This window comes from Lemur catta, chromosome 5 (assembly GCF_020740605.2).
Source record: "Lemur catta isolate mLemCat1 chromosome 5, mLemCat1.pri, whole genome shotgun sequence".
Lineage (NCBI taxonomy): Eukaryota > Metazoa > Chordata > Mammalia > Primates > Lemuridae > Lemur > Lemur catta.
In genome coordinates, this window is record NC_059132.1 from 100,380,192 (window position 1) to 100,401,858 (window position 21,667).

Below are 21,667 nucleotides of genomic sequence, written 5' to 3' on the forward strand. Positions count from 1 at the left end.
GAACAAAGACCAATCTCTTTATTTCATGCAAAAGTAAAAGCTGAAATTGTGTGTGTTTAAAATCATTTCATGGAATCTAACCAGATTTTACAAAAGCCATTGAGTTCCGAAGTAAATTCTTAACTCCTTAGTTCTTACTGTCCGGTTTGTGCATAACCCAGACCTCACGGTTTTCCTGCAGGCCCCTTTGGCTTTAAGCCCTTCCTACCACTTGGTGTGTCTATGAATATGGAAGGAGAAACTCAGTGTCTTTCAGAAAACGTCACTTTTCTCTTTTTCTACTTAAATTGCACAATATTATGCAAATGGATAATTCTGTGTAAATGTTAGCGAAACTGAACCGGATCAGTGAACCACAATCAGTGATTGTGGTAATCACTGGCAAGTTGGGAAGCTGTATTGCAAAAAGATTCCCATCATCCATTCCAAAGCTACGTACTACTACCATGAATTTATAAGCCTAAATCTTACGAAATACTTTATACCTAACAATGCTTCTTGAATTAATATTATACCAACCAATATCCACTGAACCCCCAGGGTTAGTGCCCTTTGCAAAACAGATTCCTTGTCCACCCTGAAGGCTGTGCCTCTTTGGCACGCCCAGCCTGGATCCTCATGGCCGTGCCTGGGTAGCAAAAGTAGGAGGCCGAAAGAAAAGATGCCCTATTCTCCCAGGTTCAGATAACCTATCTCTTTCTTGTAACAGTGAGCGTTAACAGGCAGAACAAAACGCAAGGTTGCTAGCTCCTCACCCTAAGTGAAGCAGCTGCTAGTAGGTTTCAGTGACCAAGCAGGTGAGACACAGGGAAGAAGTGACATCTCTGAGACATGCTGAGTTCCAGAGGAAGCAGTAAGAGTAGAATGATCCCAGGCACTGTGCTAGAATCTGCAGTCACTTACTGTCAGTTCTGTGGCACAGCCTGAAGAAAACACTTGCTAAGAATCATGCTCTTTTGCTATTTTATTTCACAACAGTCGTGGAGATCTTCGGTTGGGATCGTCCATGCTCACCCCCATTTACTGGGTGCTGAAAGCATGCCTGAGCGAGACATGTCCTCAGCAGGCTTGTGTGCGCCGTCTGTTTTATCCTTATGACAGGATGCGAGGTGGACGCCACACTCCACGTGTTGCAGATGAGGACTCCAAGGCTCAGCATCTGACTTGAACCCACAAGGTTGTGAAATACTGCCACAAACCGGGCTCCTCCTCACAGAATAACCTCTTCACGCCAGTGACCGCATCAAAGCGTCTCCGTCACCACCCTGCGTTTTCTCTAAAATCCAGTCCACGTACTCAGCGACTTTGGTGTAGACACCAGGTTGTTCCTTGCGGGCACAGCCTTCTCCCCAGCTGGTAATGCCTACCAAACGCCACATTCCATTGTGCTTACAAACCAAGGGGCCGCCTGAATCTCCCTGTGTCACCGTGGAAAAAGGAAATGACAAAGTTATGACAGCTGTGATTCAAATAAGAGACTGCCTTTAAAATTCTGTAGCCGCACGATCACACACACACTTTCTTGAAGTTCTTGGGGTATCTCGTGGGCCTTATGAGCTGTTGGATGTGGCAAAAGTCATTTAACTCAGTTGCATTTTCTGTTTCTTCCTTCTTCTATTCCGAGGTAAATCCAACGAAGAAATTTTGACATCATCATCCCAATGCCAAAGAAATCTAATGCTCTTATATTTCAGACAAATTTTTGTATGTATACTTACCCCCTTAAATATATACGTATACAGATTGTGACATAGATATCATAAATAATATAAATATGATATATTATATACATATTCAATTTGTTAAAGGTTACTGATAAAATTATCAGATGATTTGTCTCTGAATTTTTAAAAAACTATAATAAAATATGTAATTGGAAAATATATTTTGAAAGTAGCCTACTGTGCGTTTTTCATAATCAAATGCATTACCTTACAAGCATCTTTTCCCCCTTCTTTGTAGCCGGCGCAGACCATCTCTTTGGTTATTTGATAATCTCTGTATCTTTTCTGGCATTCTTCATTTGTTACCAAAGGAATATTTACCTTTTGCAGAGTATTTTGGATTTCGCCTATGACGTAACCAATATATAACTTTAGCGGAAAGACATACAAATATATACGGTGACAAGACTTAAGTCTTAAAGTCAATCAGAATGGTAAACTTTTCATAGGGGTCATATCTGTGAACAAAAATAGCACAGACTGAGAAAGTAGAGTTACATACAGAAAGAGAGAGAGAGAGAGAGAGAGAGAGAGAGGCCCACACAGCAGCACCCTGTACTGTTCTATTCTCTCTCCTGTAGTGTCAGGACAACCCCAGCACCCTGGGCTGACCGGAGACTTTGCTTTCATATTTTCTGCCACCCTCTCTTCTCAGTAGAAGTCCCTCAGAAATCCCTTCTTATACTTGTCACCTACCGTCCAAAAGCCTGGACATTCTTACCTTTCATTTTTTGTTTTATATATTCAAAATTATCACTTATAAGTATATAATTTCTGAAAAAAAAATCTCAAACCTCTGGCAACAGAAGAGTATTTTGCTCTTGGAGTAAATGCAAGTGAGCATTTTCCAGGAAGAACAATTTATTTACAGATCATTTAAATTCCATCTGTGTCTAGGTTCCCCTTGGATATATGTTGGGAGCTTTCTTTGCTTAGTTAAGGTTACTTTGAATTTCTTCCTGTCTGAAGTTACTAGTAAAAAAATTACAAATTTGAATTAGCTGAATAAAAGACTCAATCAGGAAAGAGGGAGAGAGCTTGGCAAGCGAGCTCCTTTTGTAAAGAATGACACAAATAATATTCTCTATATTGTCTATCAGGCACATAATTTTGTAAAGGAAGAATGATTTGTTTCCTGAAAAGTTCAAGGGCAATTGAAACACTCCAAGTACCCAATAAGCAGGGATTGTAAACATAAGGTTCATAGAAAGAATTCACATGGCCCATAAACTTGGATGGGAAAAAAAATTTATTTTCAGTAACCTCCACATGCAGCCTACCACTGTCTTCAATTATGAATGTAGCAACATAGCAGTGTTAGTGCTACCTATATGGCTTTGCCATCAATAGTGATCACAGGTATTTTAATACCACATTATTGTTATGGAAGATAACTGCAAATATCATTTATGCTCACCACTATTTCAAAATTATGGCAGATATTAGAATAAATTGCTTTGTAGTATGCTACTAAAGAAGTGTATATATTACTATAGCACTTTTTAAAAAGTATTTTGATAACTGTATTCAATTTAAGTGGTTTCCCTTGAAATCCTATGTATTTTATTTAAGCTTTTAAAAACATTATTAGGGAAGTGGTTCATGGAGTTAATCAGATTGCAGGAAGGGTGCATGGAAAAAAAGATTAAGAACTGGCCAATGAAAAGAGATGGTATGTCTGTCTCTGCCCCCGGCCATCAGCATCAGGGAGAACACGGTTTTGGACGTAGGAACTCTGCTAATATTGAGGACCAGGTAGGCTTGAGTGGGCTTGTTGGTCCTATATGGGTCCAATCCCTTATGGGAAGCCAAGCAAATGATCTTCATGATGAAGTAAGATGCTTAAAAGGTTCCCTTATACATTTTTTTCAGGCCCAAGCAAAAATACATCTTCTCACGAACCACTGAGTAAGTATTTGGGAACAAATAGATAGGAAAGATCATGAGTTTGGAAGTAATTTTAGACAGAAGCTGATTAACTGATCCACTCCATGTATTTTAACTTTTAAGACTTGCTCTGGGAACAACATTAACAATGTCATGCTGTACCTTTTTCCTCTGAGAAGCCCCAGCCGGTCACCCAGCAGTTGGTATAAATTGTATTTATATCGCCTTTGGAAGGTAGGCATATTGGTTTTTGGAATTCTGAAAGGTAATTTTTAAATTAGAATTTGTTTAAATGAAGTTATGGGTATTATCTTTAAAAATACACCCTTTTCTTTTCCTGTATTCTCTTTCTACAGAGTAGCACCAAGAATAACGCTATTGCTTTCTGCTCAATTTCTAAGGTCAATGATTTGGAACATTTTATGCTGTTAGAGTCATTTTCACATGATATTTTTGATGTTAGAATTTTCTGCATTAAATAAAAAAATAAAGTCAGAACCCAAATCTACTGTCAAAAACATGTAAAAGTTCTTGGGTCTTATTATGCTATCTGTAATAATCATAGCAGAGTGTCTATACTGTTCCAGGCATTATTTTAAGTGCCTTAACGTATTAACTTAATTATTGTAACAAACCTAGGGAGAAATCATCATCCTCATTTTTACAGATGAGAAAATTAGAGGTGAGAAGAGGTAAAGTAACTTGCCCGAGGTCACATAATTGTTAGTGGACACAGATTAGCTTCCTGGGGGCATTGTACCTCCAAAGTCAACACCTCCAACCATGATACTCCAGTCATCCCAGAGCTTTTTTCTGTGTCAGTCTCTTTTCTACCCAAATTACCCCTGGAAATTGCTATCTGATCCACTTGCCCTTATGTATCCCCAGTATTCCTAAGACCAAAGCAATGATAATTCTGTTCTGTCAAAGGAAGTCCCTTGCTTCCCAGGTGGCAAGGACATTTCCTACGCCTATTATTTCAATAATGCATATGCAGTTGTATTCCCCCCTGAAATAAATAATTAAAATTTCTTGCCCCTTAAGTAGAAGAGATTTTATGCCAAGTTACATGGTCTTCACCTCTCTTGCAACCCTCACCTTTCCCTCAACTCCACTAACCAGAAAATAAAGACAGTGTCTGCAGATGTGCACGCTCATTCAACCCAGCACCACCCAGCTGCACGGCTTTTTGAAGATGCTACATACCGGTGTAATTCAAAGGAGCATGAAGTTTTATTAAGGCAATGTCATGACCACCTTCTGAGATTTTGTAGTTTTGGTGAACAATAATTTCTTTTATTAGTGAGACAGGTGTTTCTTTTGTAATGTCTGACAGATTTAAAATGCCACTATAAATGCGCCAAATATCCGGTAAGGGAAGCCTAGGAGAGAAAAAGAAATACCTATTAGACTGGAAAGGCTGGCCTTTGATGTTTCCCTTTTTCCTTTCGCTTTCCTTTTCAAAGAGAACTGGGAAGGAAATATGCCGTATGACATGGTTTTCCCTACCTAGTTTTTCTTCCTGGCAACTTGTCATCACCAACAGCAGCAGTACTGAATCTCTGAACATTTTAGTTTAAAACATTGAAAAATGCACCTTTACGTAATTATATCATGTTCACCGCAAGTGAAAATACAAGAATGTTGCAGTCCCATTCTGAGAGAAACCATGGTGGGGAGAGATGCTAGCAATTTGTCATCGGAAAATCAAGACCAGGTCACCAAACCTGAATGCAATTGCTTTCATCCAATTCAGAGCTATCAAGGTGAGACTGCTCTTACAAGCCCCTCTAACAGAGCAAATCCGGGATCTTCAGTGTGGTTTAAAATATTCTATATTCTATATCTATATTTTGGACAGTATGAAAATTTAAATTAACTCCTTAAAAGATGAATATATGCAAAATAAATCCAAAACTATGATCCAAAGCAAAGTCTTATTTTGATCTAGAAATAAAATGATAAAAAATTTTTAGGAAATTTTTATCATCATCAAGTGAGTAGTGCAAGACATGATCGTACAAAATTCTGAGGAAATAACAGAGATGTCAGGTGCAAAGGGGCTTTCTTTCAACTGAATCACAGGGTTTGTATGTCTATTTTCTCTTAGAAACTCACAACACTGAGCCTTGAAGAATGAAAATTCTTGGTCCAAAATTGGGGTGCATTTTGTAAAAAGGGACCTGCTATTTTCCACCTCGATGCCTTTTCTTCTAGCCTAACAGCCGTCCTTAGCGAGGCCACATGCAACAGAGCCCCTGTGCCAAATGACAATGCAGAGGAGATGTGTTCCGTTCATATCCAGCTGTGCCACCAAGTGCTATATTTTGTTGGCAGTAAGTTCAGTCCTGGTAGACGCAACTAGGCGAGAATTTCACCATGAGAAAAACACTTGTGTTTCTTTTTGAGAGAGATCAAGTGTCTTTTAGTATCCCTTTTGCTTATTCATAGATGCTTTCCATCTTTATATTTCTTATTGAATGTAGTAATCATAGCTTATATTTTTGAGTAATTTTTACATTCCAGGTACAGTGCTAAGTATTTTAAGTGTGTCACTTAATCCTTCTAATAATCTTACGAATTAGGTACTACTATTATTCACATTTCAGATAAAATAAAGCTCAGAGAGATTTACAAATTGCCCATACCTTTCGTAAGTGGCAGAGCTGTCATTCAAGTCCTGGTCTGTCTAACTACAAAGCCTAAATGTCTTAAGACTTAAAAATCCTACCATATGTTCTATTTGCCCAATAAAACAGAAATATTATATCAGATTATATACAATAAAATATGTAGAGTAATAAACGATCACATTTTTGTTTTATGATTATTACTTACCACATTTGTGAATCAAAGAGCAAAAAGTACAATTTCTATAGGCCTGAAAAATAAGTCTTTGAAGAATGCCTTAGGGATTGGCAGGTACAAGGGCAGGGGTGGGGCGCTGTTTTATACTCTCTTTTGGCAGGAGTAACATCCATCCAGGGCACTGATGGGTCAGATCAGTCAGCATTCAGACCTTACCAGTTGTTAAATATTTTGAATACCATCACTGCTTTAAAATATGTTTTATTAAAAGAGAATAATTCACCATTCATGAAGTCACATGATGATGGAGAAACTGATTATAGATTCTTTAAAACAAAAAAATCAAAATAAGACTCTGGATTAGACGCATCCAATACTTACCCAACAAAGCAGTGGGCAGCAGTCAGGACCCACTGGCGTCCGATGATGGACCCTCCACACATATGTCTCCGGGATCCCAGCTGCACTTGCAGGCTCACCTGCCAGGGCCACTCTCCCCATGAAGAGTTCGTTCCTCCAACAATGCGTGCGTTTGTTTTTGTTGTGCAGACTATAGAGAGAGTGTTGAAGCAAACAGTCGGAATTAGAAGTGAATCAGAGTCCCATTCAGCCAAGGAAAAGAAGATATGTAACTCCATTTTATAAGACCAAGCAAGCTGTCAAAACGACACAGATATCTCTTTACAGTTCCAGGAAAATGTGAGGTTTACTCACCTGAGCTGTCCCCAGCTTCACACAATCTCAAAGAATAGCCAGATCTCCCTTGTGTCCCATATGTAATGCTAGTTGGAGAACCATCCAAAGATAATCTTAAGGAACACTTACACCTACATAAAGCGAACAGTATAAAGAGTAAACCTTCACAGAAGCCGAAAGGATACGAAATGATCTTGTCGACTCTTTGAAAGATAAAATTTCCCTTACTTTTCTCCCCTACAGTCTTCTGGGAGTAAAGAGTAAGTAAAAAACTGACAACGAATCATCTTCGTACAAGTCTCTTGGCAAACATTCACTCCATCCACGAAGGTCACGCTCAAGTCTTCCCCTCCAAAGTCAACTCCAGAGTAAATTTTGGAGTGGCAGGGTTCTGTGTCAATGATAAACAGACAAAGATATACAATGGGAAAAAGCAATAAACCACATTTACACAAGTTTTTCACATCTTGAGGATTGTTTCATCACAATTACTTGTTAGAAAATCATAAAATTTGGCACATTTTATGTAATATCATTATTAAATCACATTACCAGGTAAAGTTCTTTTGCATGTTAAAAGGCTATATCCAGATATAGAGTTTTCTTGAATAGTAGGGGAACTTGGTGTCCCGCTCCGGGAAGTCTTAAGGAAACAAACATTTCTATTTAAAAAAAAAAAATCAAAAAGAGAAAAAGAAAACTGCATTAAAAACATTAGGCAAATACTCAAGCAGCTCACATCCCAAAGCAACTCTGAAAATTTTATTCTTCCAAGAAACTCTTTAAAGTAAGTCAGACTACAGGACTCTAATAAATTGCAGAGATTAAACGTAAATCAAGCCATATCTCCCTCTGGAGAAAACTAATATGAATAAGGATAACCTGAAGAGAGGGCATTGGTAAAGTTCCACGTTTTAACTGGAAAAACAAAAGACATCAAAGAATAAATTCTGGGGATCTATGCTGCTGATCCTATTATATAACTATAAACCCTTCTCTTAGCTCCATGCTGTTATGTACAGAAAAGTGTGGTTATCTAAAGTAAAGAGGTCACAACAGAACTTTAATCTGAAACAGAGAGAAATTAAAGCCAACAAGCTTAAAGGATATACTGCCAGTGAGTGGTTTTACTTCAGGCTAATACAAAGCATTAAGATCAGTAAGAAAGGTATCTGATCCTTTTTTCCCCCTCCCCATGGCAATTGAATGCTTCATTGATTCAATGGTATGTTTGTTTTAAGTAAGAGAAGGTAGGTAGAAAAGTCTGTTAATCTCTTAACTAATCTGCACCTGGCAAAAAGGTATCTACTTAAACTGCCACTTCCAGTGTTTGGAGGGAAAGGTATCTACTTAAACTGCCACTTCCAGTGTTTGGAGGGAAATGACTTTTTAAAAACTCAAACTATAAAATAAAAGCGATGAAAGAACAGCAGCAAACTCCACACAGTCATACTCGCCTTTGTGACTCTACATTCCACGCATGCGTATAGAAGGTAAAGAAGAGGCAGCTGGGATGATAGGTGCAAATGGTTCGACATACAAAAGCATCTGGCGTGAGAACTCTGGCAACATCAATATCTGAAAATGCAACATTCTGGAAAATGTCCATGTGGCAGCCTGTGAATTCACAGAGGGAAGAGGATCCTCAGTAAATGACATGACACTAAATTTGCTTGTACTTTGTTATAATAACTAAAGAAATTGTGACTGTTTATTATTCATAGCACCAAACATTCTAAGTAAGAAAATATCTGTTGAAATATCTTCAGCCTTGTTGTTTGTCATTTGGAGGAAAGCAGAATTGGTCTAACTCCAATAAGTGACAAATTTCTATGTCAGAAAAATAAAATAGCTCAACCTATGCTCCTAGCTCCATCCACTACCAATGCAAAACGTTTAAGTTAGCGTGTGTTCATGGTCCTTTATATTACCTTGACCCTGAATTCCAAGCCTTAGGGACATGAGGTTTTATGTTATATTTCCTGAATATTAAGAAAATATTTTACTTAAAAGAGATTAACAAAAATACCAGACAGCTAACAGGAATGTCTTGTGACCACTAAAATTACAACACGAGAAAATCCACTATTATTAATGTTATATAATATTATTTCTTAATTTTGTTTTTGTTCATGTTCATATTATTTACTCAGTTTACTCAATTTATTAGCACATAATTTCTATTAAAATTATGGAAGCTTAAAGAATAATGCTAGCAATTATGGAAAAAACAAAAACAAACATAATTTAAATGAACATAGTTGGATCGAGAAAGAGCACCTCTCATAATCTCTTCAGATGGGTAGTCTAGGAAATTAGATCTCAACTAATTAAATTTTTTAAAAACCAAAAAAATAGACTGTTGATGCTGGAAGGGAACTTATGTGTCATCTATGCCAACCCACAACTGCATTCTCACAAGGACATCCCTGGCAAGTTGTTTCATGACTTTTACTTGGACATGTATAGTGACGAGGAGCTCCCTACCTCGTGACAAGGCCCATTCTTTTCTGGACCACCCCAAGTGTTAGGAATTCTTTTCTTATTTTCTTCACACTAGTATCTACCTAGATCTACCTTATGGAACCACACAAATTTATCTAATTCCTTTTCCAAGGACAGCTCTTCAAAAAAAAATAAAGACAATTATCCTCTTTTTTCAAGTCAAATGTCTTTAACTTCTTCTTTTAATCATTTTTTATTTTCTGTTACTGCTAGATATTTTACCATCCAGATGCCCTCTTTTGAAGTGCTCCATTTTCCCATTGACCCATACAAAATGTGGAATACAGAACTGAACATAATGTTTCAGTCACGGTCTGACCTGTGCAGATGACAAAAGGGCAGATGCTCCTTGTTGCAAAGACCATTTTCTTTTTTCAGGCTATTTTGTTTATTTTTGTTTTGTTTTTCAAAAGCGCTATAGAATTTTAGTGGGAATGGCAGAGTAAGGACCTCCAACCATCCTCCCCCCCGTAAAAGTAATGACAGCATAGGCAAAATTGTCAAAACTAACATATTCAGAACTCTGGAAATTAACCAAGGCTTATTATTTCTTGTCATTCAAGAAAAACAGCTGAATATCAGTAAGAACGCTGAGCTTTGTAGGGTTTTAACCTGTCCTACACACATCCCCTTCTCCTCGGCCCCACAACCACGGGGAAAGCCAGCAGCCGAGCAGATGCTGGGAGGGTCAGAATGGGGCTGGAGCTGCTCCAGAGGCTCATTCCCAGAAAACTGCCTGGAAGTTCCCTGGAAAATCCCACTGACAAGGCTTGAAATTATTTGGGCTGACCCAGAGCTTGCCCAGTGTTATCAGCCTTTTCCTTGGGTGCATTTGTAAAAAAACAAAAAAAAAATCATGATAGTTATATAAAATTGCAGCTGTGCAAGGCGGCAACAGCAACTGGGGCAAACAACATGCCAGTGAAAAATCTTAAAAGGAAAACTTGTGGAAAGAGATGTCCATAGGGAGGTTTGAAAACCTCTGACATATTCTTGGGAATCTACAAGGCCACATGCACGTATAGAGTTGTGTACGTGCCCAGGGCTGCACACAAGCCCATCAAAGACCTGATAAAACCCTAAGCTCCTGCCTGTCCGTGAGGTCTCTGAGCTCTGAGAGCTCAGTGCCAGCAGGAAGTAAAGGCTAGGGCAAGGTTGTAAAATGCCTGCCTGAGCATTGAAGCCATGCCTCAACCACAGAGCCCTTGTCAGGAAACTTGGAAATTCTGGGAAACTTATTGGTTCTGAGCAATTAAGAACATCTTTGTCCAGTCACTAACTGCTAAGAAAATCAAGCAGAGATATCAATAAATGTGAATGGCTTCAATTGTCCACTGAAGAGACATAGACTGGCTGAGTGGATTAAAAAACACAAGCCAAGTATCTGCTGTCTCCAGGAAATGCATCTTACCCACAAGGACGCATTCAGTCTCAAGGTGAAGGGTTGGAAGACAATCGTATGGGCAAATGGAAACAAAAAGAAAGCTGGGGTAGCTATTCTTGTATCAGATTACATAAACTTTAAAGCAGCAAAAGTAAAGAAGGACAAAAATAGTGGTGGAGGGAAAAATGAACAAGAAGACTTAACAATTCTTAATATTTATGCAGCCAAAACAGAGGCACCCAGATACATAAAGCAAACCCTGATTGATCTAAACAACATGATAAACAGTAATGCCATAGTAGCCGGGGATTTCAACACCCCATTGACTGAACTGGACAGATCCTCCAAGCAGAAAATAAGCAAAGAAACAATGGACTTAAACAGATCTCTAGAACAAATGAGTCTAACAGACATCTACAGAACACTCCACCCAAACAAAACTGAATATATGTTCTTCTCATCAGCTCATGGAACTTTCTCTAAAGTTGATCACATCCTAGGCCACAAATCAGATCTCAACAAATTTAAAAAAATAGAAATTATACCATATATTTCTCAGACCACAGTGGAATAAAATTAGAGATCAATTCAAACAGAAACACTCACCTCTTCACAAAGTCATGGAAATTAAACAATCTATTGCTGAATGACTGTTGAGTCACTGGATAGAGATTGAGCCCATCCTTCAAAGTGAAGTATCACAAGAATGGAAAAACAAGCACCACATATACTCGCCATCAAATTGGTACTAACTGATCAACACTTAGGTGCTCACATGAAAATAATATTCATTGGGTGGGAGGGAGGTGGGGGGGATGGGTAAACTCACAACTAATGGCTGCAGAGCACACTGTATGGGGGATGGGCATGCTTGTAGCTGTGGCTTGGGTGAGGCAAAGGCATTTTATGTAATCAAAATGTTTGTACCCCCATAATATTCTGAAATTAAAAAGTGAATAAACAAAAGAGTCAAAATTTAAAAAAAAATAGCTAGACACAAAATGCCACATATTCCATGATTGCATTTACATGAAAGGTCCAGCACAGTCAAGTCCATAGAGACAGAAAGTAGACTGGTGGCCATCAGGGGATTGGGGGAGAAGGGAATGGAGAATGACGGCTAATGGATATAGCTTTTCCTTTGGGGTGATGAAAATGTTCTGGAACTAGATAGTGGTGATTGTTGTACACTTTTGTGATTACGCTAAAAACCACTGAATTGTACACTTAAAAAGGTTTAACTTTTATGTTATCTAAATTATATATCAAAATTTTAAACCTACTGTGAAAAACAATACATGCTACATCAAAATACCAAACTTGATAGGAGAGAATCATATACAATGGACACATTATTCATATAGATAAAAATTGAGTTTCCATTAGATTTTTGGCAGTTTCACTGAGGATTCTCAACTGTATCCTTCAAATCTTCTTATAAACTACTATTAAGTCTCATCTTTGCCATGTGTATACATGATCCTAAGAGCTTTACATTTATCCACATTAAATAAATGCAGTACTTTAAACCCAATGTCCTAACCTATTAAAATTGTTCTTATTTTGCTTTTCTAATCTAATATGTTAGATCATCCTCTTGTTAGTCTCATATATTTTTAGATATTTTGGCCATGTAACCAATTGATTTATAGAACATTCTCAATTTCAAAGAAGCCATCTGGTTATCCTCAGAAACCACAATGTCACCCCCTGTAATTGCAATGTTACCAGGCCTCTTTTTTACCCAGAGGTGTCTCTCATAAGGACCCTGCGAGTATATCAGGCCCACCCAGATAGTCCCGAATCATCTCCCCATTCAAAGCCCTTAACTTAATCACATCTACAAAGATCCTTTTGCAGAGTAAGGTAATACATGCACAGGTTTTAGGCATTAGCACATGGAAGTCTTGGGGGAGCTCTTATTCTGCCTACTGCAATCACAGAGTGAAACGGTAGTCACACAATTACCAATTTCCGAAAGTGCACAGGGCTTCAGGGAGAATCCAGACACCACATTATCCACCACCTTTATGCTGGTCGGCGTTCCACTTGGACTCTGCTTTAATAGGCAGTTGTTCCTGCATGTGAAGAGAAGAGCTCACTTTGCTTGCTAAATTTTGAGGAGCATGCAGCAGTCCAGGTAGTATTTGACATTAAAATAGACCCATAGGCAATGGAAAATAAACAAGGCAATTAGAACAATGACCCTGACAATGAGTGAGTTAGGGAATTTCGTTGTTAAACAAACATGCTTCTCTGCAGAAGGAAAGTCAGGGTGAGAATGGGGTGGGAAACATTATTCTACAACACACTAAACCTTCATCTGATAAGCACAGCCTATTTGTGGTGGACCAAATGGACCTTACTCTCTTCGGGGAAGAATGACACTAAAATTGAGTAAGTAAATAAGGAAAGTGGTTAGATCTAAAAGCCCTGTCTGGTTTTCAGCTGGAAAAAAAGAGGTTATGAAGAATACAATTAAATTCTAGAAGCACCATCATAAAAAACAAACACTACTCATTTTACTCACCGGTACTCTGCATTGGAAAATGCTGGTGTGGCATATGTGAAAAATTGGCAGTGAATATTATTGGTGCACCACTTTTGGCATTCTTCAACACTGTTAACCTTAGACACATTAATATTGGCTCCTCTCATATCAATTCCTTTATAAGTGTCTTGGTGGCAAGCTGTACAACACACAGAGCAAATCCAGTCAGTTTCCTTTCTAGAGGTAACATCCTCAAGGACCATTTGGGCAGGGTGGTTTTGAAGGATAATATCTAATTTTTGGCAACTGCTCTGTTCATTAGAGGCTTAAAACTTTGTATGTTCCTAAATTATGAAACTCTGCTTGAACTAAATATAATCTGGTATTTTTCTCCCCTAAAGCACTAGCAAGGAAAAAGGGTTACTTTGCCTCCAAAACCACAAGGTGCATGCAGCAATATAGGTAAATTCCACACTGAAATTATCAATGGGCACTGGAAAGTCAACAAGGCATGATGAACCCACTTCCATTCTTGCTTTAAAATTGTGTTAAATTCTATTTAAGTACATTTTAAATTGTAATTTATCTTACATGCAAAAATGTAGATAATTCTTTTAACAAATAGTGAACCAAATTAAACCCCCTTTTTAAGACGCAAATTTGTTAGTTAGACTCTTGGTTAAGGAAGCAGTATACATCATCATCTATTATATATAATTTTCCACTCCTAAGTATGGTTGAAATCATAAAACTGAATTTAAGAGTGGGGAGGACATAAAGTATACAAACTAGCAGGAGAACAATCTGTTGAGATGGGCAAGGAGGTGGATTATTCACAGTGGTTCATAAGCAAAGGAATTTGCAGATTATAGAAACAAAATCTCTTTCCAATTTTGCTGCACATGAGAAAAGAAACAGCCTAAGAGTTGGAATGGGATACTTAACAAACAAAAACTTTTCTGTATGGTTATCTGAAAGTTATAAACCTACTTCTAAATGTTTTTGACTGAGTTTAGAGACTTTATGTACCTACTAGCAATTTTTCACTTTAATTTAAGATGTTTGGGGACAGTTAGAAAGGGATATTAAAATGAAGCTCAGTGGGTAAGACTTTTTATTTGTTTGTTTTAAGACTAAGTTTTGGAATAAATTAACAATAACTAAGGAGTATTGAGAAAGGCACGATATTACTTTTCCTTTAAATTTTTCTATAAGATATAATAATTAGGAATAGCACTTAATTTACTAATTTATATGAAATTGTATTAACATATAAATTCAATCTTATAAAAAAGGAAATGTGGTCCACCTCAGGTAAACTACACCTGTTATACTGGCCAAGTCAGGCCCCCATATTTATAACTAAGGCAATAACTGGTTACAATGCAAATAACAGGCTCAGAGTGTGTGTGTGTTGAAGGGATGGTGCTAACAGGGGAGGAAGGATGAAATATTTTAAAACGTCTGAAATTTGAACCTACAAAATTAACTGTGCATTGTGAAGACAAAGTATTAATAGTAATGATGTACAGTTGCAGCACGGTTATTTTAGGATTCAACACATCAGTTGAGAGCATCTTTTTGGCACTTTTCACTTTCTGATTAGTCCCAGTCATGTTAGAGAAATACTTCATTTGTCTTAAATGTATTAGGACAGTGTTGGAAACTGCTTCCCAATACATCAGTAGCAACAGGTGTCAGAGTCAAAGTTCTCCAGCATCCTAGTTCTCACATTAGTTTTAAAAAGTATCATTCTTAGCAACATTTACAGAAACCAGTTCTTCAATTTGGGCTTAATGGTATATGACAGGATTCCTTGCTTGACCTCAGCATCATTGACATTTTGGGCCAGAAAATTCTTTATTGGGGGGACTGCCCTGTGCCTTGTGGAATGTTCAGTATTATAGCATCACTGGCCTCTACTCACTGAATGCTAGCAGCATTCTGCCTCGTTGTGACAACCACAAGTGTCTCCAGACATTGCCAAGTGTGCCCTAGGGGAAAGGAAAGAATCACTTCGGGAAGAGAGTGATTTTGAGAACCACTGTGTACAAATTATCCTCAAGCGAACCTGGGAGAGAGATGTTCCCTGCATTTTCTTTAAGATTCTTATCTGTAATCAAGGCGAGACTATTGTTTAGATGTGTACTCACTTTCCGCAAATCTTAGGCTTTAGTGCTAAATCATAAGTAATAGAGGCTCTTTAAGTACATGTTGCCTGATGAAGACGAGGATTGTCCAGATATTGGAATATGGTTCACTCTTTTATGTCTGGAATACTGCCCTATTATCTTTCTGAGTATTCATTTCCAAAAGTCCATAGCAGTACAGACATTGAGCAAAATCTGCTCTAAGGCAGATCCATTATTAACTCAAATTTAGTTAAGAAATCCACATCTTACCACTTATTTGATGGCCACATTGCTTTAAGGAATGTCCAGAAATTGCACTTGCCCGATGCACTCTTGGCAGTGTTCCTGTAACACTATCTTTCAAGAAGCAACCAAACCTGTTTGTAAAAGGAGCTTCACTTAGGAAGTAGAATAATAAACATACATTGAGGAAATGTCTAGCATTTTCTATACACTAATAAATAAAGCCTAGAGTAAGAAAAATAATACAGCTTCTCTGACACTTGCTGAAAACAACTTTCTTAGAGGTAATTTTATAATATCTAAGGTCTCTGTGATACCTAACATCAGCATTGTTTACCTTTACATTCATAATTTTTTAAGCATAGAAAGGCAACCATAGTGAAGTGTTAAGACTTTTTCTTGTGTTCCTAAACTTTCAGGCAGCTTTGTTCCCAACTGGTGATTGTTTTTGTAAATGTTTTCATTTACTTAAAACATTAAATCAGTCATAAAAGTTAGATCTGTGTATGGTGTTCATCTTGCTTATTAACTCTTCATAGTCTACACTTAATGGAAGACTTCTTTCTGTCTTAAAGGTAAACCTTAATGTTAATTTCATTATTTACAAGAATTGTAGAACCCAACTCAACTTTTAGTATGATGACTCTTACATACAGTCTGGGTTTTCTGTGAAAGTTTAATATGTAGGATCAGAGAACGAATATCCACTTCTTAGTTCTTAAACTCAAATAAAATGAAGATGAGAGAATAGAATTATGGACATTGAAATGGAAACAACAAAGAAAAGTTTATTCTGGATAATGATCAAAATGAAAGAAAATTAAGATGAAAACTGTAGTTGTGCATAATAAGAATATTTCATGACCTAATAAGATTTTTAATTACCAACAATTTTGCCAATATTCTTACTTTTACAAACTACCAGTTAATAATACATATGCACATGTGCATGAGCACACACACACACACACACACACACACACATATGGGCACACACACTCACACTCCATATATATCATCATACCACAGGTGCCCAAACCAGCTCACTATAGGCACCATTCAGACCCATCCTCTCCCAAGATTACAAGTTCTGAATCTTACTCAATTATATTCTAAAAAAAATGCTTGTCTTTTGTCATATTTTCTTAGTACTGTGCTATCCACAAATGCGACTATGGGTCAGACACTTATTTCCTTATTTAGATGAAATGTTCACCCGTTATTAGACCCTGTCAGTTTATGACACAATCTCTTAAGCCAATGATTTTGAAGCATTTTTCTTGAGGCTTTGGATAGAAAAAGACTGGCCTCTACTGCTTTAAATGAATGCAGTGACTGTTCAATTGCAGATTTCCAGGCCCAAGAGACTTTGGTTCAGTAGATTTGGGCTGTGGCCTGAGGCTGCATTGGTATGAACCAGGTGATTCTGATGAAGCTGGTCCTTGAAGCCCCTTAGAGAAACAACCCTGAGGTACGCTATACCTTCTTGCACACAGCTGATTCCACCCTGAAAAATGACTGACTTCTCCAATAATGAAATATCAACTTTTACCTTTTCCCTGCTTCATTAGTTGAACTTGCTGGAAGAAAACTGAATAGCAAACACTTAGGGTGGAATGTGCACACCATCTGACAGTGTTGGGCACTTGGGGTGTACACAGCAGTTAGATCCCCACCTCTGAAGAAGGTGTTTTCATACAGTTGAATCAGACATCCTGTGATATAATCATAAAAAAATTACTTAGGAATAAATGCAAACAATAATTTTAATAGAAATATATCTGTGTTCTTAGCCTTCTTATCTCGTCCACTGACCACCCAAAGACCTTTATGAAATATATTAAGATGACTATTTGAACAATGTATGTATGTTATTTAAAGTCATTTTCTGGGTACTTCTGTATAAAAAATTTGATTGATTTTTATTAAATCATACAATAATTTGCATATAATTTATCCAAAATAAAATACAATTATAGCTTAGTTTCTCCCTGTTGCCTAGCATGCTCTAAAAATTTAATTTCTTAAAAATAACAATATTTGATCTATTTTCAAAACACTTTCGTGACAAACATTTCCACTAGTTATTACAACTCTCTAAGGGAAGCTAGAGGCAGGCTCTATTATCTGCATCTGCCTTTTTTTCTTTTAAGAAAGAAGTCTCAGGTGCACAGACTTTCCCTAAATCCACACAGCTAATTAATATCCTGGGACATAAATCCAGCCCTTCTGACTCCCAATCTTGTCTCTTTTTCTAGTATCCAATGTTAAATGTCACTCCTCATCACAGTTTAATTCAAGCAAACTGATAGTTATTAAATGTTTGTTTTTTACATGCTCATTTTTTAGATAGTTCGAGCAAATGCATATGCTAAATTGAAAATAAATTTTGAACTATTCGCTATTTGGAATTAATCACAGCTCTAAAGTACCTTGCACCCCACATAATTAAATGTCTTTACTGGCTTTAAAATATGAATTTGTATTTATCTTGAAAGACCCACTTCAAAGTGTGCTTACTGAGCTTCCCAGCTCGGGTAGTATGTTCATTTTAGTCAACTGTCCATTTACCATGCCATATTCCAGTGACAACCCTGTCTATTCCCTAGAGCAGTAGTCACTCTTCAATTTAAATAGTGTCTGTTTTTGTATTGCCTTTCAGGGAATGGGCAGGGTAGACAACATGCATTTCATTAAGCCTGAAGATTAACATTTCTCTGCAGTATCCTTCCCCTCTCGGGATTCTGGCTCTGGGCCTCCTTGTGACAATTCAACCCCTCAAGGTTACTTCTCTGCCTCTAAGAGATGTGGCTAAGGTGACTACCTCTTGGGTAACGTTTATATTTGGAAAGAGCACAGATCTCTTCAGGTGGAAGCTTTTGGGAATACAAGTGTATTGCCTGGATTTCATACACACACAGAACACTGAGTAGTTGGTCCAGTGACAATGCTAGCTAAAATGAGGTCTGCTTTTTAGACAGCATTTTTGGCTGATCAATAATTATCAAGCAGTCACCCCTCCTCCCATCCCTATGCACATACAAGGGTACAAACAACAGCTGTTGCTAGCCTGAGAATTCCTGTGCTGCAGTTGAGCATTTTTGAACTGCTGTGTGACTCAGTTGATGAAAGAGGGTGACTAGGAACATACTAACTTCAGAGCTGAATGGAAAGAAACTTCTGTTAATAGTAGTGGTCCTTGCTTATTCTTACAAGTTGGTAATGATGGTGATGGTGAGGATGACAATGACAGCCTTGTGTGTATTGTATTTAAAGTGCATGTAAAGTACTGTTACACATGTTAGGTAATAATAACCATGGCACTAACAGCTTTCACATGGGTTACCATGTCCATGGACACTGGGTAGGTTATTTGGTTGTGTTAGAAAATTACATAATCAATAATAAGAAAAGCATTTTAATATTTAAAAATTAGGTGACAGACATGAAAAGATAGTTTGCAAAAGAAACACCAGTGACTAGTTAAGTATATGAAAAATGGTAAGAAATCACAAACACAGGCAAGTTAAAACAGCTAGATGCCATTTTACCCATGGGATTAGCAAAACTTAAAAATTACACAACCAGTGTTCATGTACTGATTTTGATTGCAAGTGATGGAAAATTTAGTTCAAAATGGCTTGAGTGCAAAGGAAATTTATTGGTTCAGAAACCAAAAAGTCCATGGTGAATGTGGCCTCAGGAATAACTGGGCACTGTGCTCAACTGACAGCATCAGTAGATAGTCTGTCTCCATCTTTTTGCTCTGGCCCATGGTGTTGCCATTGGTCTCGAGCTCCACATAGTAAAAAGATAGTACCAGCAGCTCAGGCTCTGCATTTGCTTTTATTTCAAGCCAAATTTTGGGGGAAAAGTGTCCTATTTCTAGAAGTTTAAGCGAAAGCCTTGGGGTGAGACTTTGGCTCTGACCAGGTCACTCAGCCAGCAGGATGTGTGCACTTCCTGGGTCGGGCCTGACTGAGCCATAAGCCCCACCCTGGTGTCTGCAGCAGCAGCAGGGGCACCAGAGCCACATGGACCAAACCTGGGAGGCAGCAGTTCCTCAGAAATAAATTAGGATACTGTTTCCAGAAAGGTGAATGTATGCCAGGCCACAAAAAAACAGCTGCCTATTAGAGTTGGCCTAAGTGGAGTAAATGAACACGCTCATAAGCTGGTGGAAAAAGTCAACTGGGGAATAACCTTTCTGAAAGATAATTTCATGATGCATGCCATCAAACCTTCAAAAATTTTCACACATTTGTATCTAGTATTTTTATTCGCAAAAATGCATTCTACAGAAATAATGGAACATGTGTGTCAGAATGTACATACAAAAATACCATATAAAGGGAAGAATCCCAAGCTCCAAAAAGCATGATACATATTGTTTTACATTGAAAGATAGCTATAAATGGGAAACACAAGTGAAAGAGTATCTGTAATTAATAACATCTGTGTAAATATGTAAATGGTATATGTAAAAAAATATGTGAAAGACTGAACAAAACATTTTTAACAATGGCTATTTCTGCATTTGGGGACTATAGGCAATATGTACTTTCTCATTTTCTGCTTATTTACACCTCTAATTTTTCTAGCATAATCATTTTTTTTTTTTTTTTTTTTTTTGCCAAAGGAAAAAAATGCTGGTCCACAGCATTTCTGGCTCTACTCCTTCCTGGCATTCAGTGGGTTTGTACACGCTAATGATTATGGTTCTGAATGTATTACGGTTGAAGGGACAGATGGAGGGGAGTTGTGACTTAGGGGGAAAAAAGCTTTTTCCTGAAAAAAATTATATATCTTTACAATGTAAATCTTACCCAAAGGTGTTTATCTTTGCCATACATCTGGGAGGTAAGTAAATACTCACCGTGATATGGCCATGTTAAGTCACCATAGACTCAGAATTGTGATCCCGAGAAAACTCCACTCTACAATGATTAATGAAAAACAGTGCCTAAAATCGTTCTTTTTCTCTGAAAATTAATGGAATGGATAGAGAACTAAATAAGATCAAAACCTGGTGTTGAAGACTATTCAGCTAGAACTATTTAAATGGATGGTTTACTAAGTTAAATTTAAACCAGGCACTTTCATTTCTGAAATGCTCCAAAGGGGCTTAGAGTAAAAGTATGTGTCATGTACCTAGCAGATATTTGAATTGGACCCAGGCACCATAAAATATCTAGCATTCTATTGAATTTTCAGTTAAAGTTAATTTTTTTACATGTTGATAATAAAAATAGAGGGCTAATTTTTTGTTTTCAGATCAGCTTTGTAGAGCATCATCTCCAAATAGAAGTTTTTGTTAGCACAAACCCTAAGATATTCTCCCTTCTAAGCTCCTCCCCTTGGTCTGCAATGTGTGTCTAGGACAATATATCTGGAAAGCGGTACTTGCCTCCGACCATTAAAAGCATATGTGTTCTCAATTAGCAGGGGCTGTCTCCTTCCCTAAAGCTGTACGTTCAATAGCTTTTTCCAGGGGTGCTTTGTCTTGCTTATCTACTCCTCTCTCACACATCCTTCATTTTGTGTTTTGTGGATAAATCACTTACCACAGGAAACTGTAGCAAACCAGGAAATGAAACAAGCTGTTTGTCTGAATGAAATCATCCTAAAAAAGAAAACAACACATACATAACTCTGCTGGTTTTAGATCAATTTAACATATATTTAACATGAACCTTAATTTAAGGTGATATATATTTTCCTGTGAATGTCTGAATTGCAAATCAAAGCACACAATTCCAAGGATAGAGAACAAGGGTTTCTGTACATTTTATGTCTA

At 37.5% G+C, this 21,667-nt stretch overlaps 1 protein-coding gene across 3 annotated transcripts in view; it reads right to left on the reverse strand.

The window, feature by feature from the left end:
• KLKB1 (kallikrein B1) overlaps positions 1-21,667 on the reverse strand; it is a 29,111-nt gene continuing 7,444 nt past the window's right edge. For 2 of the 3 annotated variants that reach the window (XM_045552350.1, XM_045552349.1), the window contains exons 2-15: positions 21,435-21,493; positions 17,423-17,585; positions 15,898-16,004; positions 13,535-13,694; positions 12,973-13,082; positions 8,573-8,732; positions 7,668-7,777; positions 7,344-7,506; positions 7,134-7,246; positions 6,801-6,969; positions 4,818-4,993; positions 3,774-3,869; positions 1,932-2,071; positions 1-1,418 (exon numbers count right to left, since the gene is read on the reverse strand). In XM_045552350.1, the coding sequence (XP_045408306.1) occupies positions 1,227-1,418; positions 1,932-2,071; positions 3,774-3,869; positions 4,818-4,993; positions 6,801-6,969; positions 7,134-7,246; positions 7,344-7,506; positions 7,668-7,777; positions 8,573-8,732; positions 12,973-13,082; positions 13,535-13,694; positions 15,898-16,004; positions 17,423-17,585; positions 21,435-21,492 (1,917 nt within the window). In that variant the 5' untranslated portion in view covers position 21,493 and the 3' untranslated portion in view covers positions 1-1,226. Of the gene's footprint in view, positions 1,419-1,931; positions 2,072-3,773; positions 3,870-4,817; positions 4,994-6,800; positions 6,970-7,133; positions 7,247-7,343; positions 7,507-7,667; positions 7,778-8,572; positions 8,733-12,972; positions 13,083-13,534; positions 13,695-15,897; positions 16,005-17,422; positions 17,586-21,434; positions 21,494-21,667 lie in introns of those variants that run through there. The other variant, XM_045552351.1, reaches the window with a different exon arrangement.